The 25893-nt window shown below is 30.5% G+C and overlaps 6 protein-coding genes across 6 annotated transcripts; 1 reads left to right on the top strand and 5 right to left on the bottom strand.

Moving 5' to 3' along the window:
* Positions 1-324: 324 nt before the first annotated feature.
* On the bottom strand, positions 325-4809 carry SCDLUD_000160 (uncharacterized protein; the record flags this gene model as incomplete). Its single annotated transcript, XM_046078731.1, has 2 exons — positions 325-667; positions 4205-4809. 2 exons carry the CDS (start codon positions 4807-4809, stop codon positions 325-327), a joined length of 948 nt encoding a protein of 315 aa, XP_045936508.1.
* Positions 4810-6097: 1288 nt separating this feature from the next.
* SCDLUD_000159 (uncharacterized protein) lies at positions 6098-9007 on the top strand (the record flags this gene model as incomplete). Its single annotated transcript, XM_046078732.1, has 1 exon — positions 6098-9007. The coding sequence occupies one exon, from the start codon at positions 6098-6100 to the stop codon at positions 9005-9007; it is 2910 nt and encodes a 969-aa protein (XP_045936507.1).
* A 362-nt stretch (positions 9008-9369) lies between these two features.
* Positions 9370-13626, bottom strand: SCDLUD_000158 (LisH domain-containing protein; the record flags this gene model as incomplete). Its single annotated transcript, XM_046078733.1, has 1 exon — positions 9370-13626. One exon carries the CDS (start codon positions 13624-13626, stop codon positions 9370-9372), a length of 4257 nt encoding a protein of 1418 aa, XP_045936506.1.
* Positions 13627-14161: 535 nt separating this feature from the next.
* On the bottom strand, positions 14162-15715 carry ALG3 (dolichyl-P-Man:Man(5)GlcNAc(2)-PP-dolichol alpha-1,3-mannosyltransferase; the record flags this gene model as incomplete). The annotated part of the gene is made up of 1 exon (XM_046078734.1): positions 14162-15715. The coding sequence occupies one exon, from the start codon at positions 15713-15715 to the stop codon at positions 14162-14164; it is 1554 nt and encodes a 517-aa protein (XP_045936505.1).
* Positions 15716-16395: 680 nt separating this feature from the next.
* On the bottom strand, positions 16396-19761 carry KAP123 (karyopherin KAP123; the record flags this gene model as incomplete). The annotated part of the gene is made up of 1 exon (XM_046078735.1): positions 16396-19761. One exon carries the CDS (start codon positions 19759-19761, stop codon positions 16396-16398), a length of 3366 nt encoding a protein of 1121 aa, XP_045936504.1.
* Positions 19762-20629: 868 nt separating this feature from the next.
* SWI4 (SBF complex DNA-binding subunit SWI4) lies at positions 20630-25252 on the bottom strand (the record flags this gene model as incomplete). The annotated part of the gene is made up of 1 exon (XM_046078736.1): positions 20630-25252. The coding sequence occupies one exon, from the start codon at positions 25250-25252 to the stop codon at positions 20630-20632; it is 4623 nt and encodes a 1540-aa protein (XP_045936503.1).
* Positions 25253-25893: the final 641 nt, after the last annotated feature.

The raw sequence follows: 25893 nt of genomic DNA, 5'->3' as shown, positions 1-25893 counted from the left end.
TAGTTGAGTTTTTTTTTTTATAAATTTTTTTTATAAATATTTTTTATAATTTTTTTTTTTTTTTTTGTCAATGTTTATGCTTATTATATTGTTAAGGTTGTGTACACTGCAAAAAAAAAAAAACAAATTTATATAAATAGCAAAAAAAATTGTTACAGAAATATTGTACATCCGGGTAACCAACAGGGATGGTATATTATCTTATATAATTTATGGTTCGTGAACAAAACTTTATAAAAAGTTATTACTACAAATAAAAAGATTGAACAATTACCCTCAAGGTGTTTGAACAAAAGGTATAACTTCTTTTTTTTTTTTTTGTCTTCAAACATCCATTATCTTTTGTTTGGTATAATGCACTATAGAAACATTAGAAGGTATAGTGCTGGTGTTAACACTGTCTTCTTCTTCTATTATAGTCTCATCAGTATCTGTAGTCTCGTTATTTACCTTGTCAAATACTTTCTGGATTTCTTCGGCGCTTAATTCACTATATGGAACCATCCCCTTCTTTCTAGCTTCTTCATCCGTGAATGCACCATAATAATCCTTGTCATCGTGTTTAATCTTAATTTTAACGGGGAAAATAAGGCACAGTCCCCAATAAGTGAAAAATGAAATTAAAAAAGAAGTAAAACTATCAGCATAATAGAAATTCACAATCCCCCTATTATTAAAATAGTCATTGTTAACTTGCCAAGCCATCCCTGGTAACCCTGGAGCCATACCAACAACCCAAGCAAAAATTGCCCTCCAATTAACTCCCTTAGTAAAATAATATTCTCCCTTAACAATAAAAGCTTGGCTCACAGAATATTGCTGTTTTCTAATGAGAAAATTGTCGCAAATCATAACAGAAATGATTGGTGTCATGATAATACCAAATGAACTCATCACTGTTAAAAATATTGATGAGGAATTATAAAAATTCCAAGGTTGGCAAGCAAAAGATATAGCTGCAGTTATTAACGCACCTCTAAAAATATTTACATACTTAGGTAGAATGCCACTTAAATCCATACCACCAGAAAATCCGCAACTTGAACTAGTAAATCCTACCAATGCAGAAGTGAACGAAATACCACAAAAAAAAACAGCTGCCCGTGATTTAGCATTGTAATCAAGAAACAACCATTTTTCGCAAATATCTGTTGGTATCCATAGAGCTTCGTTATACAATTTCTGTGTACTTATTAAACCAACAATGCCAAACAACGGAACAATTGTTCCTGGTATCATTAATCCTAAAAACGTGCCTGTCCACAAAGTAAGTTTAGAATTTGCAAATCTAGAAAAGTCTGCTTGGTTGGTTGCAGAAGAGGAGATTGACCCGAACCAATAGCTTATCATATAAACCCAATTCCAATTATAATCTGAACCTTTGACCGTATTTTCTTTAACGGTAAATCCATGACCAACACCACCCGATTTATGAGCTAGGTAAATAACCATACCCAACATTGAAAAACATGAAAAAAAAGAAGACCAAATCAATAGATAATTCATCTTGTATGGTTTCATGAAATAGGTCAAAGCACAAATGACATGGAATATCATAAACCCAATCACCTGTTTCGAAGTCATCGCAATATTATCAGGCAATGTGTTTTCCAAGTGTAAATAGTGGTGTGACCAACTATCTAATATCAAATTCACACAAAGCCCGCCCAACCAAGCATTTGCACCATAATTAACAATACTCATTAGAATACGAATCAAAATACCAAAACCTGACCCATAAATCCCAAACACAAATCTCTGTGATAGTGTATATCCAACTTTCCAGTTTAAACCTTGGTAAGAGTTGGCAATCGTGAATAAAAATGCTACAAAATTGCCTAAACAAAATGCTGCCACCGTCTCACCGTACGTAAGACCAATGGTATTTGCTGCTGATGCACCCATCCATGTTCCAATGGAAAAGGCACAAACCGACCAATACGCTACATTGGACCAAAATCCCCAAGTTTGATTGCCTTTTAAAATCGGTTCTAAATCTGGATTTTTTAATACACTTAATGTTTGTCTTTTTCCATGTGGGACTTCCAATATTTTAAAAAAAGATGTAACGTTTGGTTTCGAAGTCATGGTTAACTAAACTTTTTTTTTTTTTTTTTTTAATATTTTCAAGGTTTTTTTTGTTGCTAACTGCATAAAAAAAAAAAAATTAACTGGAATTTTTTCACTATAAAAATAAAAAGCAAAATATGAAATTAAAAATGATTATTTTAGTAAAAGAGAAAAGAAATTATAAACACACACATACATATATATATATATATGTGTGTGTAAATGTTTAATGTTAATTATCTTTTTTTTTTTTTTTTAATTTTTACCATATCCAACAAGAAGGGTAATTATAAAAAAAAAAAAAAAAAAAAAGAAGCAACAAAAATGTAAAATTCTATGTCTTTCCTTTTTAGAATAAAAAAATTTTTAATCATGAATATCCTGCTGTCTTATGGCTCAGTAAATTCATCCTAGAGATGAAAATTGTAAACTTTTTGGGTGTTTGTCGCCTTTTATTAAACACTGCAAGTGAATAAAATTCAGTAAAAAGAATTTTTTTTTTTTTTTGGTTTTCAACGTGGTGTCAAAAAAAAATTGTCGAGAAAAAATACAAAAAAAAAAAAAAAAAACATTTCTTGGCTGAACATTCAATGGAAAATGCCGTTTAACTCTCGGCAGGTTCTCCATTCGGCATTATTGCAAAAATTTGACTGAAAAAAAAAGAAAAAAAAAAAAAAAAAAAAAAGGGGAGGTAGAAACCCCCTGCAAAATCTAGTAGAATGTAAATAAAAAAAACATCAGACATTAACGTACCATTAGATTAAGTATAATTAAAAGATTAAATTCATAAAAAGGGGGAGAAAAAAAAGAGTGGAAAGATATATATATATATATAATTTATATAAATCTATCATGTATAAATTTGTGTTATTTTTATTATCGGCGTTATTATTATTATTACCAGTACCGTTTTTTTACTTACCAATACCTTCTTATTACCATCCAGAAAGGAATCAACTCGCCCACCAACCACTATACTTTTTCTTCCTGTTTAGATTCGATTTTGGAGACTTCTTGTATTTCTTCATCCAAATTTGCTTTATCATAGTTTTCTTCATTTTCTATTACAGTCTCATCAGTATCTGTAGTCTCGTTATTTACCTTGTCAAATACTCTCTGGATTTCTTCAACGCTTAATTCACTATATGGAACCATCCCCTTCTTTCTAGCTTCTTCATCCGTGAATGCACCATAATAATCCTTGTCATCGTGTTTAATCTTAATTTTAACGGGGAAAATAAGGCACAGTCCCCAATAAGTGAAAAATGAAATTAAAAAAGAAGTAAAACTATCAGCATAATAGAAATTCACAATCCCCCTATTATTAAAATAGTCATTGTTAACTTGCCAAGCCATCCCTGGTAACCCTGGAGCCATACCAACAACCCAAGCAAAAATTGCCCTCCAATTAACTCCCTTAGTAAAATAATATTCTCCCTTAACAATAAAAGCTTGGCTCACAGAATATTGCTGTTTTCTAATGAGAAAATTGTCGCAAATCATAACAGAAATGATTGGTGTCATAATAATACCAAATGAACTCATCACTGTTAAAAACGTCGATGAGGAATTATAGAAATTCCAAGGTTGGCAAGCAAAAGATATAGCTGCAGTTATTAACGCACCCCTCATAATATCAATATATTTGGGCAAAACTCCACTTAAATCCATACCACCAGCAAATCCACACGATGAGACAGTGTAGGCTATTTGGGAAGCAGTAAAAGATACACCACAGAAAAAAACACCTGCTCTACCTGCAGCATCATAACTGTCAAATAACCATTTTTCACAAATATCCATTGGCATCCAGTAAGACTCGTTATATAATTTTTCACAAGTAGATGCCCCAATAACACCAAATGCTGGAATAACTGTTGTAGGAATCAATAAAGCACAGATAGTACCCAGCCAAATGCTCCATTTAGAAGATGAAAACCTTGAATAATCGGATTGATTGGTACTACCAGGTGAAACGGAACCAAACCAATAACTAACCATATAAACAAAGTTCCATGAAAAATCAGAACCATAGGAAGTCTGCTTGACATCTTTAAACCCAGTTCCGGGTCCTCCAGCCTTGTGTGTCAAATAAATAACCATACCTAGCATGGAAAAACAACAAGCTACAGACGACCAAATCAATAGATAATTCATCTTGTATGGTTTCATGAAATATGTTAAAGCACAAATGACATGGAATATCATAAACCCAATCACCTGTTTCGAAGTCATCGCAATATTATCAGGCAATGTGTTTTCCAAGTGTAAATAGTGGTGTGACCAACTATCTAATATCAAATTCACACAAAGCCCGCCCAACCAAGCATTTGCACCATAATTAACAATACTCATTAGAATACGAATCAAAATACCAAAACCTGACCCATAAATCCCAAACACAAATCTCTGTGATAGTGTATATCCAACTTTCCAGTTTAAACCTTGGTAAGAGTTAGCAAGTGTAAACAATATGGTAACAAAATCACCAACAATAAATGAACCTATAGTTTGGGCATAGGTCATACCAACATCCAATGCAGAGGATGCACTCATCCATGTCCCGACCGAAAAGGACATAACACCCCAATATGCAAAATTTGACCAAAATCCCCAGGTTTGATCTTTTCTTGGGATGGGTAGTAAATCAGGATTTCTCAAAGCACTTAATGTCTCTCTCTTATCATGGGGCACCTCCAACCTTTTTAAAATATTGTTCCACATAGACGGTTTAGACATCGCTTGCTTTGTATTATATTTGTCTTTTCTCGTACCTCTTTATCTTGAGTGGCAATTTGAATATATAGTGCTTTGATCAAAAGTTCAATGGAAAAGGGGGAAATGAAAAAAAGAGAAGGATAAAAAAAAAAGTTTTTTCCAAGTTTTCTTTTTCAGAAATAATCCTTTATATATATATATATATGTAATATATTTTAAAATCGATGATGTTATGATTCAATGTATATTTGAAAAGAAAAAATAAAAGAAAAAAAAAAGAAATTAAATAAAATTAGACAAATGTTGCAAAGAATAGCGTTACTTTTTCGTTTTTAAATGGAAATAATGGTATTTAGCAACTTGATAATTTCGTTTGTAATAATACCTAGTTGTTTAAAATGGTGAGTACTTACAACAATGATAAACCAGCGCCGTATTCGAATAATATAAAAAGATGACTTTAAATATTCTTTTTAGTTCATTTATTTGTTAAATAATTTCTACAGTTGATAATAAAGCAAAAATAAAATAAGCAATAAAATAAAAGTCTTTATAATTGTTAGAAACCCTGCAGTTTTTTTTCTTTATACATTACTGATATTTTTGGCATCCTTTGTTTCTCTTCTTATACTTCCCTTTTCTTTTTTTTTGAAATTCATAGATAGAATTTATATTCATTTTTAAAAATGCACTAAATTTATATTCATTTTTAAAAGTTCACCAAATTTAATTCTTTTTTTTTTTTTTCGTAAAGATATAAACTCAAATATTAATCCGAGTTGTCACTATCCGAGTTGTCACTATCCGAGTTGTCACTATCCGAGTTGTCACTATCCGAGTACTACGGAACAGCGGCTTAGAACATAATAACCATAATGAAATTATAAATTCTCTAAATTTTTGAATAATTTCACCTTTGGATAAAATTAAATAAAGTTGAGCTAGGTGTCTTATTTTAATATTTGAATTTCAACGGTTGACGTAGTTTTTGATTCTCTTTAAGCTCGGTATAGCCCTGTGGGATCGAGAAATATAGATTCAAGAGTATATCATTGACAATAGAGCCAATATTTTTTTATCTTAATGAAATGTTTTTTCATTTATTGAAAATCTTTGGCAAAATCTTTTTCTCAAAAATAATACTTTTAAAAATTATTTTTTTTTTTTTTTTTTTTTTCTTTTCTTTTTTTGTTTTAAGACTCACCTCTCTCTTTTAATTTGAAAACCATATTTAAAGGAATAGAAAAGTGTATATCTGCAATACATAAATTTATATATAGCACTATAAGGGCAAGCGTCTTGTTAAAATATGGAACAAAAACAATCATCTGGATTTAGCATAGATGAAAATAAAGACAAAGAACTTCTTGATACAACTTTGGAGTTATCCCCAAGAATTACTTTGTTTGTAGACTTGTATGGGATTCTGCCCTTAGGCAATGAGAAAACTGCCCTAATTACTAATGAAGGTGTTTATATTGCAAATTTAAAAAACCCACATGTTTTTACAAATATCAATGTTTTAATGGGCATACATGAAAAACCAATAAATGCTGCCTATGTAAATGGATTGATTAAATTGCTTACTGACCAACGAAAAATCATTGTTTCTATTAAGGATCATACCTGGTATAGTGACTTAGAAAGTAGTAGCAATGAAAACTGTATTTCTTCTGCTAACTCTTCTTGTTCCTTTTTTGCCATGTTACCAAATATTTGCTTTGAACTACTTTATAAAAATAGAAAAATTAAGTTGGAATTTAAACAGAACAATTTGGATACACTCGGAATTTATAATTTTCATTTTTTGGTTGATAATTTTAAATGTGATGTTCAATTTGACAATAAATTAACAAGTAATAATGTAATAGTTCTAGATAATATTGGTTTGTTCATCTTTAGCTCAAGTCGTATCCTCATATATGATCCTAAGACCAAGGAATTCAGCAGTAAGTTAATTAACTTAGAATTTTCCAATAATAACAACAAATTCCAAAAGCCAAATATTCTCAATACTTTCATCTTCAAGGAACTTGAGGAAGGTATTATTACTTTTGGAGTTTTAGATGAAATTGCTAATTTATATACAATCAAATTTAAAATTGCTGGAAAAAAAATATTGAATGCTAGATATGAAAGTTCGCCACCAAATTATAATTCTTTCAATCTCAAGTATGATGAAATTTTTATTATAAATAAAAAAAAACTATTAATAGCACTTTATTCCTATAGGGACGGGCTTTTCTTTTGCAATTACAAAACTAAATCATTTGATAAAATAATATTACCATTCGGAAAGACTTTCAATAAACTTAGACCTCTAAATAGCGTTATTAATACAATGAATACATATAATAAAGAAGAAGCTATTGAACTAATATGTTCTTATGCTTCGATCGATGATAATGATAGTAATTTTGGTACAATAAAAAAAATACAAGTCCCAACCGCATTAATAAAACAAAACAGTATTTCCCTTAACATGGCAATGAGTCATTGTTCAGGCTTTTCCGCTCCCAAAACTTCCTTTAAACAGAAAACTTTCCTATTGCAACCAAATTACGGAGGGGGTAAAGACCTTGTAGAGGCTTTTGAAATGGGTAAAAGTACAAATAGATATTTTTTCTCTAAAGCATGCTATGACCATTTTTCAGATTCTATTTATGGCATTGATGAAAATTTTAAAATTTACAGCTTCAATACAGAATTGTTTTATACTTTTTTTTGTGACGTTTCCCAATTTATTGGAGGAAATAAAATTATTCTGTTAAAAATTTATTTCCGTAAAGATTCACAGGCATTAATTTTGTTGGTCGACGATTCTTTTAATCTTTACTTGATAGAAAAAAGTTTGTTACGAGGAACATTTATGATTCCAAGCACTTTCGTTGATGTTGGAATACATTTTTTAGCTTCAACCAAAAAACATTTTAAACTCTGCGGCGTAAATAATACAGGCTTTTATAATTACGATATATTAGTCAGTGATAAACAGGGAAAAGTTTACAGTTTAATTCATAAAAAAAGTTTTATGTTAGAAAATAATGTCAAAATAAAAACAGAGGTTAATGGGACTTTTTTATTAGCAACCAAAGGCTCTTCCGATCCAATTTGTTTTTTAACATCCAATTATGATATTTGTTATTATGACTTTAATCCTCAAAGTCCCATAACTTCTGAAGAAACTAGTTCGCACTATCGTGCTGAATTAAGTGCCAAAAAATCACTAGTAATGCATATCCCTAATGATCCTTCTGCTATACCTTCTAAATGGTCTGTGACAACAATAACGACGTCATTTAATGGTATATATCTTCAAGTTTTAAATATTGGGTCAAAAATTTTAGTAGTGCATAAATTGTGTAGCAAAGCTTCAGTTAAAGGGTACACCAATGTAGCAAATAGATATTCTGTCTTGGAGGTTTTTGTAGGTAATCAATTAACGGATAATTATACTTTTAATAAGCATTTTGAACTTAGAGATGTAAAACATTTTGTGAAAAACGGGTTGAATTATTTGATTGTTAGTGGATTCAGCAATAATATAGAACATTTTGCAACTGCAGACAATCTATATGTTTTTTACATTGACTGCTTATGCGGCATGATATCAAAAACTGCATCTATCAAAAATACACAAGAAAATTTCAAAATCATTAATTTCAAATCACGCTTCCTCATAACTTATAGTTACGAATCAATTAAAGTTTGGAGCGTATTGTTTGACACAAATTTTAAAAATAAGGCACGTTTGTTAGTAAAAGACCAATTTAATTGCCCTAATTTTAAAATATTCAATGATATTTGGTACATGGGGTACGACATGTTAGCAGATACTTTTAACTTTCAATTTTCAGACAAAAATTTCTTAAAATGGAACAGATCTGCTAAAGAACATGAAAATAACTATTGTCTAACTACTACTGGTATTTCTAAACCCAATTTTAAATTTATAAATTGCAATTTATCTGGTTACAAATCTTGTTCTTATAAAGAAACTATTATGGATATTTACTTAGCTCCAGTTGATAGTCATACTTTCCATGAAGAATGGATCAAATTTTACTCTAAACCAATGTCTCAGCCCTTAGATTTGATCTATTCCAGAATCAACGAGGAAAATCCAAATTATTCAGTTATGTTTATATATAATAGATTTTCGATTTTAAACTTAGATGTATTTTCAAAAAAAGTGAGCAGTTTAAAAAATATCAGATAATGCAAGAATGGGCACTATATTATGTTGGCACTATATGCATACTATTGCTTGGAAATTTTAATTTATATATATATATATAGCTTTCTTTTTGGAGCTTAGCTGCAACCAAGTCATAATTTTATTAAGCATTCCGAAAGTATTTAATTTATGTTAAATATCTGTTAAATATTTTTTTTCCCCTTTTTTTTTTTTTTTTTTCACTTAAACTTTCACTAATTTTATTTATTTCATACCTAGCTTATCTATAGAAAATAACAACAGAAATCAAATAGAATAATCTAAGAATATATATATATATATATATATATATAGATTAAAGTAAATACAAATTAGAGATTAGTTGATACAATAATTAAAAATAATTAGTCATCTGACCAGCCAAAAATATGATCTAAATCATGATCATCATCGTTGTCATTATCATCAGCGTTATGAAGGTGAGAATCAGCTCCACTAACATTACTAGAGGAATGGCCATTTTTATCACTACCAATGCCAGTTAATACATCACTATCATCTTTATGACTACTTTTATGCTTATTATCAATAGCTAAAGTTTTCTGAGTATTATCATCACTTGTATCTTTTTTTCCATTATTAGAGGTATGATTGTCCAGCAAATCATTATTATCAGTATCACCATGTGTTAAAAATACATTTAAATTAAATGGATCATCGTCGCCGCTTTCAACCATGCCTATGTCATCGTCATGCCCAATAATTTTGTCTACGTTACTAATGTTAGCATCAGTGATATCATCTTCCGTATGTTTATTATCACCGATTAATCCGTCTTCTGTACTAATATGTGTGTCTGTGTCATGACGTTTTAAAATGGAATCCTGTTTCACATGCAGATCACTGGCTAGTTCTGTAGTAGCAGTAACACCTAGTGTATGGACATCATCATTGTCATCATTAGTATCGCTACTTGTTGTGACTGCAACGTTTGCTGGAACATAGCTATGAAGATGAGACCCTGAATGATCCATTAACAGATCATTAGCATCTGATTTGTCATTGTTTTTGTTGATCTTGTCATTGTTATTATGAGGGTACGAGTTGTCGGGTTTATTTGTTGTTGTTAGAAGATCTGTAGTAGATGCATTTTTTTTTAATTTTGTATGCAATTGGTTTGGATTTAGTGAGAAAGAAGCAGTAACAGAAAAATCTGTATTAACAGACATGCCTAAAGGGGATGGTTTATTACTACTATGAAGTCCAGAAGTTCCTGGGTTACTATCGTTTGTTTTATTAATGAGGCTGCCACCATGATTATTGTTTATGTTTTTGTTGCTATTTCCGCCGTTTGAAAGATTCAAAATCTCGTTCGAAGATTCAACGACTGGTTCTAAATTTATACTTTTACTTTCTACGAAGCTGTCTGACCTATGTTGTATTGATGGTACAGTAAACGCAGATTTTGGAGTATGGCCCAATGGAGAACCACTGCCTGAAGAATGTGAAAGTACATTATAATTATGTCCACCGTTATTAATTTTCGTATTGTTGATATTGGTAGGGGGATTTTTGTTGCCATTATTGTTATTAATATTCAAAGGTGTAGTCGGTGCCGAATGATATCTCTTTGACTGAGTAAATAATTGCTGTTGGTGTTGTTGTTGTTTGAAATTTTCTTTTCTTTTCTTAAGTCCCTTAGTACCAGTTATACTACCTGTAAATCCTTGATTAATATTTTTAGGAGTCTCACCAGTTGCACTTTTAGCATCTGCTATAAAATTGCTACCAATATTACTATTAATATCAACACCCACAGCATTATTAATGGATATGTTGGAATTTGGAGTACTCGAATAAGTCTTATTTGTTGGAGAATCAGGTGATCTTTCCTGAGTGTAGGGAGACTGGTTAGATGGAGGTTTCATAGCTAGTTTCTTATGTTTAGATGTATTCGCACCTAAACTGTTGTTAAAATTGCTATTGCTATTTGAAGATTTCATAGTAACTTCTGGACTTACGCTCCCTGTCTTATTTTTTTTTTCCATTGCTAATAATTGCTTTTGATAAGAATATAGACTGCTTATCTCATAGGGGGCTGTAGCATTATTGCTTTTCACAGTGTTGGTATTGTTCTGATTTTTATCCTTTTCCTTTAACATAATTTTCTCTTTATTATTTTTATTTTTATTATTACTTGGATTATTACCATCAAAAGTATAACTTTGTTTATTTGAATATGTGACACGAGAAGATGACTGTGATAAGGGAGATAACGCAATGTTACGAGTTTGTTGCTGTTGTTGAAGCTGATAATTATTTGTATATAAATATTTTTCCTTAAGATTGTCCTGTTGAACCTCCTTAGGGGCCCCAACAAAACCGGTGCCATTTGGTGGTGGAAAATTAGGAGTAGTAGAGTGCTGGTACTCCTTTTCGGAAAAATCATAATTTTGCGCTTGTTTCTTTGGTTGTTGTGGTGGTTGTTGTTGCGGTTGCGGTTTGGGTTGTTGTTGCGGTTGCGGTTTTGGTTGTTGTTGTGGGTGCGATTGTGGGTGTGATTGCGATTGCGATTGCGATTGTGATTGTGATTGATAACCACCCATATTACCTGGTATATGTTTTAAGGGAGTTTTGTGCATAGTTACAAAGTTTCCGTTATTGTTATTGTTATTAACAATAGTATTTGACCTACCGTTAAACACGTTATTATTTATGCTAGTAGATGGTATACCCGGATTGTTCTCATTAGTATTATTCATATGTTGAAAAGATGAAATATTGTCAATATGGTTAGGAGTAAGAGCACCTACATTAGGTTCTATAGTATTATTCGTATCATTGATATTAGTGTTAGTAAAGGCTGTGTTATTAATATTCATATTGTTATTAGTGGGTCCATATATTTTGTCTAAATTTAAATAGCTTTTAAACATAGGATTACTATTGTTATTATATCCACCACCATTATATTTTTGTTGCTCCATTAATTCTAAATGATATTCGCCTCTTTGTTCAAGCAATTGTTGGATATGCGCAACTTTTATGGCAGCATCTCTATATAATTCTTCTTGTTTCTGACGCAGGGCCTGGGATCTAAAATATTCTTGTGCTACTTCGGATCCACCTCTATTAGAACAAGCATTAAAAATGTCCCAAAATATCTGCCACCATTCATAAAGAAACCCTTGTGGAACATTTGCGGACACTTTAAAGTAAGGCAAATCTTTGGAACTAGAATTTGTAGTATTAGTAGTATCAACATTATTTGGAATTGGCCTGTTACCATTTTCTTCTATTTGTGCTTCTTTGCTAAATAATAAGGCAGTGTCATTTAAAGAAGATTTAACTAAAAAATCATAGATATAAGCGTTTATCAATTTTTTACCTTGTGAAGTAATTTTCCTGTTATTATTATTATTATTATTATTATTATTATTATTATTATTATTATTATTATTATTATTATTAATATTTGGTGGAAACATTCCGAAGTTGATATTGCCATTGTTATTGGAGATATTAGTATAAGCAGTAGTATTATTGGTAGTAGTATTTTGTGTATTGTTGTTGTAATTTTTACTTTTTTTATTTTTACTTCTATTCTTGTTACTATTGTGGTTGTTGTTATCGCTATCGTTATTATTATTATTATTACTCTTATTATTGGAAACAAATTCACTACCAGAAATAGTACTGTTTAGAGGAGAAGCTTGAGGATATGGCTGATAATCCTGTTGTTGTTGGTGGTGTTGTGGTTGTGTATACTGATCCAGTGGTTGGTGTTGTTGTTGTTGTTGTGGATATTGCTCCAGTGATGGTTGGTGTTGTTGTTGTTGTTGTTGTGGATATTGCTCCTGTGATTGTCCTTGTTGCTGTTGTTGTTGTGGATATTGCTCCCGTGATTGTCCTTGTTGCTGTTGTTGTAATCGTTGTAATAATAATACTTGCTCTTGTTCCTGCTGCTGTTGTCGCTGAAGCAATAGTAATTGTTGTTGTTGTTGTTGTTGTTGTTGTTGGTGGTGGTGTTGCTGCTGTTGCTGTTGTTGCTGTTGTTGGTAGTGGTTATGTGGGAATTGTTGATGTGAGTTAACAGAATTCGGTAAAGGTTGTGAAGATAATATAGAAAAAGGCCGCTGTTGTTGCTGATAATGCTGTGTTTGTTCTTGAACAACTTGAGGAATATTGTTAATATTTTTATTCACAAAATGACCCTGATCCTGCATCTGTATTTGCTGTTGTTGTAAAAAGCTAGTACTACCATCATCCTTAATGTTGTTACGAGAGAACCCAGTGCTCGTATTAGACGGAAGATTAGATGTACCAACGTTATTCGTGTTACCAGTATTTTGTGAGTATGTACGGGGATTGTATTGTTGTTGTATTGGGGGAGATCCATGGTTATTGTTATTTATGGGCATTGTCGGTGAAGATGAGGAAGATACCTTTGGAATTGTATTATCACTTTGATTATAGCCAGTTGTATTGTTATTATTAAACCTTTTTGAATTTCCTTCATTAATTGATTGGTTTTGCGGCTGAAAATCCATTTGATTTGGATAAAAAGTATTGTAATAACTATTATTTTTGTTACTGTTATTGTTATCGTTGTTACTATTGTAAGTATTATTAGGAGTAAGTATACTGGTATTATTATTCATATTATTTGACCATCAAAAATAATAAATAAATAAATAAATATATATATATATATATATATATATTTCTCAGTTTGAAGTTTAAAACAAATAATAACAATAAAACAAGACAATGTACAATGGAATTAAGATAAAAACTGGTTTGTGCTTTGTATTATGGAAAAAAAAAATAGGAAAAAATAAAAATAAAAGGAAAAAATAAATAAATAAATAAATAATGTACGGTGGGTTACCCGACTAATATATCTACTACGGATGTGAATATCCGTTCAAGTTTAATCCACTTATCCGAGAAACCGAAATAGGAATAAATAATAACAACAATTAAAAGAATAAAAATTGGTTAGTCCGAAGAAATAATAAAATAACATACGTTACGTTTCTATTCAGTGCAGTAAATGTTATTTAACAAGAATCTCAAATATGTATAAATTTATTGAGCAGCTTTCAATAGTAATAATAATAATAATAATAATAATAATAATAATAATAAAGAAAAAGTGCATATACTAAAGATGAGACAGTACAGGTATATTTTCTATAGTTCCTTTGCACCCTTGTGTTCTTTATTTATATTAATCTTACCCCTAGTAATTACGTTATCATTAGTTGCATCTGTAATATTTATTGTTGTTGCAAATACTTCTGGCTTATAATTAATGAAACAGGTAATTAATAAAATAAAATTTGTGGAAAATAAAAATAAACTTCCTTTCAATTGAGGTGGGTACAAATTCCAGGCATATTCATGTAAAAAATACCAGAGATAGTATGCTAATGCAACAAATATTTTCTTCAAACTTAAAAAACTAACACCAGTATTAATACTGTCAGCACCACTACTATAATATACCAATAATGGTATTGTCCAATGATACCACGATAAAAACTGGTAATGTAGAGATCTGCTGAAAATTACACCGATATAATTACATGTAACCAAAACGTAAACCATATGTTTAACAGTTAGTAATGGAAACAAATTGACAGCAGTTTCTCCTTTTAGTAATTGCACTGGTAATTTAAATAGCATTTTCCATTTTCCCAAGGTTATACAATATAACCATTTGTAATTCATAAAAATAAATAAAGTGATTAAATGGAGTAATAACATAATATTCCCAAACAGATCACTATTGAAAAAATCAACGTTAACAAATTGCCAATTAATTGACCATATGTACATAAACTTTCTATCAAATTGAAATGCCATATGCAAATATTCTTTGGGATAATAACTTAAGAAATCATATGCAACAAATATTTGCCAACCGATCATAACTGCAATGTAAAAAAAAAGCTTTAAAGTAAACATTAAAAACGAAAATATCCTTTTATTCTTTCTATCGTCTAGGTGTGGATAATTGCACCATACTAATATAATTAATATACCTGGGAAATACAGTAAAGCGTTCATTTTGATACTGACTGCAAACGTAAAAAAAAAACTAGCAAAGGAACTTAATATGAACGAATTATTTTTTCTTGAGTTATTTAGTACTTTAACCAACACAATTAAAGTTAAACAAGTTAATCCAATAAATAATGTAGTAAAACAATCATTGAACAATCGTAAAACATAAATACTGTGCAATCTCTTAGATAAACACGCTAATAAGATACACCAAGGTGGTAATGTATCAATACTAAAATAAATTGCAAAATCAACCATTAAAGTAGAAATGTATAAATACCTAAAAATAATCTGTCCTTCCTTTAAGTTTTTCAAGCCTTGGGTGAAATGATTCATAGCTCTATATATTAATACATGACCTGCAGGATAAACTAATGGGCCGGTATTTCCTCTGATCAATTCATAATTGGTTACACCATCCTTAACTATCATGGAAATTTGTTCCATGTACGCCTTATAATCTATTTCAGTATATGGGACATTAAATATGATATATTTTAGCGCTAGACTTTCCAAAAGAACGCTGAAAGCCATGATAATAAATTTAGATTCAGGATCAAAAAGTAGATAATTAATTAAGCTTAATAAATCAAATAATAAGTTTTTTAAAGTGAGAGGCTGTGCTGATACTTTATTCTCCGCACCTGGGGATTTATCCGGAATAGCCTTTGTTGTCATAGTTGTCGTGGCACTTGTATCTATATATATATCTTTGGTCACTATATTCCCTAAGCCTTGTTAGAGACACAACATTTATTAAAAGAATACCAAAAAAACCAAGAAAAGGAAGGTAAAGAAAAGAGAAAAGAATTAAAAAAATCGAAAAAATGGAAGATCTTTTAAATATTTTTTTTTTAACGTAATTTCGAAAAAGAGAAAACAAAAAAAAAAAAAATATATATATATATTCGGTATTTCCAGTTAAATCGAGAAAGAAAGAAAAAAAAAAAAAAAAAAAAAAAAAGTCTTTGTACAACTCAACCTATCACTGGTACTGAAACACATTTAAAAAAAAATAATCTATATATGTTTTTTCTCCTTATCAATAAGGGCCCAAGGCAAGGTAGCGGTATTATTTATTGTAGTTCACAAGTCATACACATGATAAATTAATAGACATAAAAATATAGTACTATTCTTAATTGAGGGTGACTTATTTATATACTTTCGTTAAAGAAATGTATTTCTTATATAATTAACAAATTAAAGTATATTTACTGGGAAATATTATACACAACAACAGAATAAAAAATAAAAATAAAAGAATGGTAATTTTTTTTATTTTTATTTTTATTTTTATTTTTATTTTTATTTTTATTTTTTTATTTATTTATTTATTTTTCTTTTTTTTCTTTTTTTTAAGCAATTACTGGAGCTAAAACTTGATTACCAGAAACAATTCCATCATATTTAGTGTTTAAATATCTTAGCAATTCGACGACCTTACCTTTAATCTCATCATCTTTGAATGGTTTTAACCTTTCAATATATTCTTCTCTTCCTAAAGTAGATTCATTTTCCAATTGAATTCTTTCGTTTTCCTTCTTGAAAACGTCAGCAAAAATTTCAATAATTTTTGGAGTTTGGCTAACAATAACTTCATTATTATCAGAGTATAATCTCAAAATAATTTCAAAAATTGGAGTATATTCTTCAAATGCAGTCTTCAATGGTAAATGGCTTAACAAAGCTGGTAATGTATGCTCTAAGGGAATCAAATTTTGATGTTTCAAAGTCATTCTGGCAACACAACCAGTTGCATTAGCGTATGCCACTTCAATATTGTCTCTAGTATCATCGTTACCATCGTCTATAGTAGCAGATTTTTGATCAGCACTACTTAATAACTGGTATAAGCCCTTCAATACAGGTTCATATATACTACTGACGTCGAAAGTGGCATATTGAATTAATAAACCAACACCATATGCAGCATTGCCTCTAACTTCTAGACTCTTGTCACTGGTCAATTTAATGACTAAAGCTTCCATCATTTCTTGAGTGTATGTGTTACTCTCTTTTAATCCAGAAACAATTTCAGACAAAGCACCAACAGCAGCACTTCTCTTATTCTTTGATTTAGAGTTGAATAATTGGAAAATTGTTGGTTTAAAATTTTCAAAAATTTTAGTAAAATCATTGCCTAAACAAAAAGCCAAACCAACCAAAACTTCCAAAGCAACGTCTACCAAAGTGGCTTCGGTTTCAGAAGCGTCTAATTCTTCTGGATCTTCCAGTTCGGCTTTTTGACCTTCTTCCTCATAATCAATTGTTTGACAAGTATGTGAACCTTTTAAAACCTGTAGCACAGTCAAACACAATTTTTCTAAATATGAAGTGTTGTTGCTATCAGCAATAATAATGGCACCAAATTTCTTTAGCATCTCACCAAAATCTTCTAAAACAACAATAACAACAGAAGTTTCAAATTCGTCTTCTAAACTATCAATACAAGTCTCTCTTACTGTTTGAATAACAGCTAAAGAAGAAGTGTCAATATAATAAGTAGCTGGAACACCTTTTGGATAATTATCTTCAACTTGGGCATTCCCGGTTAGTAAAACGGCTTTTGCAACTTTCCACAAAGTATTCAATGCAGTTTCTTTCAAACCATAAGATTCTTCAGCTTGTTGTTTCAAAATTTCCAAAGATGGCTCAACATATTCTAAGAAATTTTCTTTAGTCGAGATGGCTAGTTCACTCAAAGCGGCAGCAGCAACTTCTTTTTCATAAGAAATACCAGTGTTAACGGTAAACTTATTAACTAAATCTTCTTCGGTCAATCCATCACCAACTTCCTCGCCATCTTCAAAATTAAAGTCATACTCTGCTTGTTGCAAAGTTTTAAAAATTTCGGGCATAATGGTTTTCAAAAATGGAGCAAAATCTTTCCCGTATACCTTAGCCATGTTTGCAATGAATGCATACCCAGATTCTCTCAACCTAGCAGAATCTGTTTTCACAGCCTCATAAGCGGAGTTGACTAATGGTTCGGCAAATTCAGCAAAAGCTTGGGAACGAACAGCCCTACCCATAGTAGAAATATTTTCAAAAGTTAAAGCTCTTAACTCAATATCGTCTTCCGACATGCCTTCAATGTTACCACTGTTCTGGATGTATTTAGTCAAGTATTCAACAGAGGTTTTAAAAAAAGGTGTGAAAGCTGTACCAGCGGCAAATGCAGCAGAACCAATGGCAGAAACAATAGCAGCCTTTAATTTAGAAGATGGGTTAGTGTCCAACATATGGAACAACTTGTTCATCAATGGTTCCAAATATTTACTAATGTCTTCGTAAGCAGTAAACTCTAATAATCCATCTAATGCCGTAGTAGCATATTTATAAATAACGATGCTTTTAGCATTGTCAATGATAGCCATAATCAGTGGTAGGTATTGCTCATGGTATTTAGCGACTTCACCTTGTAAGTCAGTAGTTAATTGAACAATGCATCTTAAAGCAGCTAATTGAACAATTGGAGAAGGATCCTTCAAACCATTCAAAGTAGCTGGGACAATCTTTTCTAATTGAGACAAAATATAGTCTGGTGAACCAGTGACAGAAACAGAAATAGCTAATAGTATGGCTCTTCTTTCAAACTGGTTGGAAGATTGCAACATGCTAGCTAACTGAGAACTGATAATTTGGGTAACCTGGGATGGAGGTAGTTCAGAGGAGGCAAATGCAATTACTCTAATAGCTAATAAGGATGGAGTGTCCTCCTCATTTTCAGCAGCTTCATCTTCATTATTTAATTCTTCTTCAACATCAATTTCCTCAGAAGCAATTTTCAAAGCAGCTAAAGTAAGCTCAGGACCTAATTTGGCTTGTGAGATTTTAGTTTTTCTGTAACTTAAGGCAGAAATTAAGAATCTAATAGCAAAAGTCCTAACCTCTTCATCAAGTTGAACATTAGTAGAAATTTGAATACCTAGTTTAATTAAATCTATGATAGTTTCGTTGCCAGTCATCTGGGAATCCAATAGCAAAAAGTCATTTAAGCAATTGAAAATTAATTTAGTATTGACGGCATCATCGGCTTTGATTACAGCTTCTAAAACACCGACAACAGATGGAATCAAACTAGTGAATTTAGCCACCTGGTTTTGATCTATTTGAGCTTGTTCTTCAATTAATTGAGCGACCAAGTTAACAGACTGGACAGATAGAGATCTAGATTCTAAAGTGGAAGCTGGGTTTTCAGATATAGTGATAGAAAACAAATTTAATAAATCATCATTATATAAAGATAAAGATGGATTAAAGCCTTCCAATAAAGTGAATAATATAAACAATGCCGTCTCTCTAGCCTGAGGGTCTTGAGCAGAGGCAACTTGGATCAAATTTGGAACCAACTCTGGCCACTTCTTTTCATCAATCTCTTCATTACCGATGGCAGCAATAACACGAGTCATAGAATGACGAACCATGTTATTTTGTTCTGCAAACACTTTGTTCAACAATGAAGTTTTAATTTCATTTTGGGTATTAATATCTAGTTGCTTCCAATATTGGAAAACTAATTTTCTGGCTTCAATACCAGCTAATTGTCTTAATTCATTAGATTGATTGGTTTGTAAAATGTGAATCAAAGCCGGTAAACTTCTTTGTTCTGAATAAAATTTTTTTGTCAATAAATTAGTGGCATCTTTCAAATTAGCGTTGTTTGGAACCACAACAACACTTAAAGTTTGTTCTAATTCAGCAATATATTGTTGATCCATTGTTTAATCTCTTTTAGGAAATAAGAAAAAATCTTGGTTTTGCGTTTTTATTAATTTTTTTTTTTTTCCCTGTTATTAGGAATTAAAACCACACCTAGAAGGTATTTAGTAGGTAGAGTTAGCTTTGAGTCTAAAAGTTGGGTATCAAACTTAAATATAGTAAAAAAAAAAAAAAGAAAAAAAAAAAATTTTTTTTGATAATAACAATAACAAGAGTCCATCAAATATATATATATATATATATATTGTAAATAAAAGACAAGATAATTGTATGTTTTATTGAAGCATGTGCGTTGCTCCATCATAGAAAAAATCAAAAAGAAAAAAAGAAACGACTTATTTTTTTTTTTTTTCAATAGCAGTTGAAAATTAGCTTTAGAAAAAGGGCACAAAAATCATTGGGGAAAAAAAAATAAAGGTACAAAAATTATAACACCTTTGCACCATAATTTTATCAAACAATGAAAATATTCAATATGAATTTGAAGCTTTAGCTCTTTTTTTATCTTGTTAACATTTTCCTTCAGTAAGTTCTGAGAAGGATAATCATTCCGAGATAAACATACATCTGTGATACCGAGAATCCGTTTTTTTTTTTTTTTTTTTTTTTTTTTTTTTGTCGCCAACTTCGGTTCATATTCAGGGTAAGCTACTTATTATCTCATACATTTGTTTAATTTCTATATTTTTCTTTTCCTTCCAAATTAAGGTATTCCTACTCTCTTCACTAATAAATCTTCATATCTAAAAATAAACAAAAATAATAAATTTTTTTTTGGTTTTACCCTTTTTAAGATGTTACATTGAGTACACTAAAATACATAAATTAAACCATCAAATATTCGTATTAAACAATACACAATAATAATCAAACTCCAATCTCTTCTTCTTCATTTTCACGGAGATCCCTTTCGATATCATCCAATTTAGAATCAATATCTTGGATTGAACGACCAATCAACCTCCTATATTTAAATAATTTTTCATTATTTAATAATCCCTTGTTCTCACATATTTCATTAACAGTTTGTCTCCTTTTCAGTTGCCTGACAGTTAATTTTATACATAATTTTATTAACGATAATTTTTCATCCAATACCTCACTTTTAGAAACAACATCCTGATCTTTGCTTTTATCATTTGTATCTGCAACACTATCTTCTAAGGTTTTAATGCCATTTTTCATATCTGGTTCAATTTTTCGTTCTTCTTCCTCTACAGAGATGGCCAAATTTAAAGCCTGGTTTTTCTCCAAGGCCGACAAATATCTGGTGTAATTGTAACCCAAAATCTTTTCCTGTTTAATTAAGTCCTCTTGTGGTTCTTTATTCAATTTAATTAAGAAATTCTTGTGATGTTCAATCGATTGATTCAACATCTCTAATTTTTCTTCCATAATTGCGATTTTTTCTAATCGGCCTAAATATAAACTTTCTAATTGCACCCTAAAATTATTGAATGTTTGAGATAGTTCAAAAGTCTTGTTCAAAGTTTGAGATTCTATTTTTTTACCTATTAACCCCTTAGTATTACTCATACTACTTAATTGTCTAGATGGTAGCTGTGGCGATAATAACAACATACCGTCTCCCTTGTTAAGGCTAATATTATTAGCAGCTGCGGCGGTGTTAATATTAGCAAAACTATTTCCAATAAATACACCGTTTAAATTCTGATTTGGTTCAGCATGAAGTTTGTTCACTCCAGTCATATTGAATGCTTCTTCGTTATACTTAAGTATTGATATGTTGGCGTTTGTATTAGAAGCAGTAACAACCGCATTGCTAAGAAGATGATCATTATTTATATTATCACCATTTTGATCCATGGATAAACTGGCATTAATATTTACTGATATTGGTTCAACTAAAAGTTCATCATCTACATTATCCCTATGAATACTGCCTTTACTATTATTTTCTTTTTTTATGATTTTATCACCGATACCAGCCTTGTTGCCATAATCACCATTTCCCTTAGCAACGTCACTACCAGTAGAAGAGGATACGGGAGCAGTAATGTTAGTATTATTATTATTAATAGTATTTTGGTTTGCTTGATGCAAAAATAAATTCGGTGTCATGCTTTTTTCTTTAGGAATTTCATCTACCGTTTCTAATCTGTTACTACTATGTATTTCAATAACACTGTTTGTTCTATTTCTCTTTCTTACTTTAGTATTAAGGCTGTTATCATTAGCGTTGTTATTAATATTAACTGAACTTGATATGCTTGAATGGGATCTTGGTAACACCTCTCTTGCACCATTAGTAGATTTAAAATTTGTAAGACCATGCTTATTAATCTTAATAATGTTATCAGTCTTTTTGGTAATCCCATATTCAGTATCCGATTCATGTCTATTAGCAAGATTTATATTAGAAGGCTGGATATCAGTACTAGAATTTTTGGTACCATCATTATTACTATTGTTTTTGGTAGTTCTAGCTGGTGCAGACAAACTCATTTGTGAATTATTATCATCCGATTTACTAAACATATTCTGATATCTCGTTAGGATTGAATCCATGGTTTCCCCCTCTGAATTCACAACGCTTCTATTAGCCCCAATATTCAATAAATTTTCGCACATAGCGATATTCATATTTAGTGCTGCTAAATGCAAGGGAGTATTCCCCATAATATCTTGGTGATTTAATACAGTGCTCAGCAGCGTAATCATTACTTGTTCTCCATTAGGCAAGGTCTGCGGAAATGGTGTAGCAAGAACCTGTAAAATGCATTGCAAATAATGTTCAATAATTTTAGGATCCTTGTTTTTATTAACGCTCAAATCCATTAAATAATGTAGCGGTAATCTACCGTTTCTGTCTGGAGTAATTAAACATTGAGGCATCAAATATAAAAACTCTGTAAAGCTTTGGTTTTTAAAACAATTATTATAAAAACATGCTTTAGTAATACAATTAAAACCTTTGGAGTTGCAAATTAATGGATCAGATTTTAAATTATATAGTAATATTCTAACAAATGGCAAATATCCCATAGAAACAGCCCAATGTAAGGTAGTGTGACCCTCCTCATCTATAATAAAGTCTATGTTGAAATTAGATGGTGGATTTAATAATTTTTTTGAAATATAAGACAAATAATCATTATTTTTATTATCATCATCGGAACCACTTAAAATATTCAGCAACATCATCTTGTATTCTTCTTCAGTGGCAACCACCTCACTAGCTGTATCAATGGCCATATTGTTAATTGGTACAGTGCTATTGTTCTTAGCATTATTAACGAACATTGGAGTACTAGACAGTTTAGAATCAATATAACTAGTGGCACCATCGGGATTATTATCAATATTACTAACAATACCATTAGCATTAACATAAGAATGTTTCTGCTTTGGATAATTGATCATTGTCACCATCTGTGGTGGAAAAAAATGATGTTGCTGTTCTTCTTGCTGTTGTTTTATTCTCTGAAAGTGTTGTTGTGCTCTTTTTTGTTTTAAATTAATGGTGTTTGCCGGTGTGGATGTTATGATTTTCCCATTTTGAATCACAGTAGAATTATTAATTATTTTTCCCCTTATGAGATTATTATTATTATTATTATTATTGGCATACAAATTGGTATTGCTAAATTGGTTTAGCGGCGGTACATTGCTAAAAATGTTACCATTACTGGAATCAAAATTCTCATTATTATGCTCATGTCCATTTTGCATTAAAAATGTGTCTATACTTTGACTATTTGATGAGATATTGAAATTATTATGCATAATAGTTGCCATATTTTGATGCGGTGTGCTAACAATATTGCTCTTATTATTATTTTCCGGCGACATACTACTATTGTTAGTTGGGTACATATAAAACTGTAATGGTCTTGTAGCCGTGGTAGTGACTGGTGCTTTATTATGACTACGAGTAAAAATTTTAGGATTTAAATTCGAAGAAAATGTACTAGAAGAACCAGTAATATCACCATTATTTTTACTGTATCTATTAGTCATTCTTAAATATGCCTTCTGTTGATAGTCTTTGGTGCTTATTTGTATATGATTTGGATCTGTTGAAACAATATTTTTATTTTTATCGTTCTTAGTATTTTGACTACAAATATTCAACGAAATATTACTAACATCATCCTTTAAATATGTTCTATTTGCCAAAAAACTAGTATCCTGTTTATTCATGACTGTCTGACTAATATAATGATTCGGTGTGTAATTAATACTACTCAAACCTTGCTGATTTTCCAAACCTAATAACCTATTGTTACAAGGTGATTGATCGGTAGAAATTGACTTATTTTCATTATCTAATAAAATAGTACGATCACTATCATCAGTAGTCAGATTGTTATTGCTGTCAGTATTACTATTACTATTATTAGTGTTAGTGCTGGCATTATTATTGTCATTACTCTTGATGTTGCTATTATTGCTATTATTGTTATTATTATTATTATTATTATTATTATTATTATTATTATTATTATTATTATTATTATTATTTTGCGCATTAAGTTGGTGTTGAGGTGTAGCAAAAACATTAGAACCCAATTTCATTGGAGTTTCCATAAATGAAGAAGTAGCAGCAGTAGGAATCCTTTGAATTGAAGAAATAGTAGCAGTGTTACTAGCTAGACTGTTTGACTGTTTCTTTATATTATTATTACTATTTTTCTTATTGTTGAAACTTGCCGATTTTTTCAGTCCACTTTTTGTTATTTTCCCACTACTACTGTTACTATTGGTAGTACTAGTACTATTATGATCTGCATTGCCTTTTCTATTGGCCTTTGGTGTCTTGCTATACCCTGAAGGGGATAACAAACTTGCATTTGGTGATTTTACTTTTAGTGTATTCATCTTCTCTCTTCTAGGAACGGGGTTATTTGGATCGGAAACGAAACTTAACAATCTCACCACTATGGGGTGAAGTATTCTGTATTTACTAATTATATATTTTGCATCTTCTAGTGGAATCCAAGTCCCCTGAAACCTACCGTAGCCACCTTGAATTTTTTCGTGACGAATTCTTTTATTTTCTTCATCCAAAATCTTCGTTCTATGAGCTTTAGTAAACTTTCCCACCTTAAAAATTTGAGTAGCATTAACCCAATTATCTTTAACTCTTCTCATAACCATTTGACCAGTTGGCACTCTTGTGTAACACTCATAAACATCCACCCCACCATATGTGGCTATTTCTAATATTGGATTATCAATTGTGCCTAACGGTAATACATCTGAATTAAAATGAATTTTATTTACCATTGGAGTTTTGAATAATTCCATTTCTTCCTCTTTATAATCATCTCTAGGATTATGTAATGCATTTTTAATCAGTAGTTTGTTTGTTAATGCAATGCTTTCATCATTATCAATATATAAATTTTGGCGTTGATGCTGTTGGTTATTTGAATGTGCAGGTAACAATTCCACTCCTTTGGGGTCATCAGCTGACCTCGCAGCAGATTTGGAGGAGGAAGAAAAAGAATCGGTTGTATGAACCATTGAATTATAAGGTTTGTGATATAGTATCAGCAATAATATCCAAAAAAAATGGGGGGAAGAAATAAGGAAAGGAAAAAAAACAAAAAAACAAAAAAACAAAAAAAAAAAAAAAAAAAACAAATAAATAAATAATAATGAACAGTTGCCGTTTTAAGGACAGTAATGACGATATTAATAATAGTTATTATTCGCTGTCTCTTTTATTTTCATATTTAATATTTATAGAGCCATAGATAATATATATGCTGAAGGAAAATGAAACTTTAATAATTATAATAATAAACAGAATCATAAAAGATCTGAATCAACATGAAATAAAAAAAATTGGGAAAATGTAATAATAAAAGGCGATCTAGCTTTCTCAGCATCTAATCAAATCAACTAAATAAAGGAAAAAAGGAAAAAGGGAAAAAAAAAAAAAAAAAAAAAAAATTATATTTCCCAAAAAGGCAATTAAATTTAATCATTAATAACGCGTTTCTTTCTTTCTTTTTTTTTTTTATGTAATGAATTTTTGATTTTATTACATAAAGAAAATAATAACTGTATTCCGTACGCCTCGGCTTTCCTGGCATATAGGATTTCATGTTATTTTTAATACATTGCAATGTGCGGGTTACTTCTACCTGCAATAATATTTT

The sequence above is a fragment of the Saccharomycodes ludwigii genome, chromosome I (assembly GCF_020623625.1).
Source record: "Saccharomycodes ludwigii strain NBRC 1722 chromosome I, whole genome shotgun sequence".
In the NCBI taxonomy this organism is placed as follows: Eukaryota; Fungi; Ascomycota; class Saccharomycetes; order Saccharomycodales; family Saccharomycodaceae; genus Saccharomycodes; species Saccharomycodes ludwigii.
This window is presented reverse-complemented; position numbering and strand designations above follow the sequence as displayed.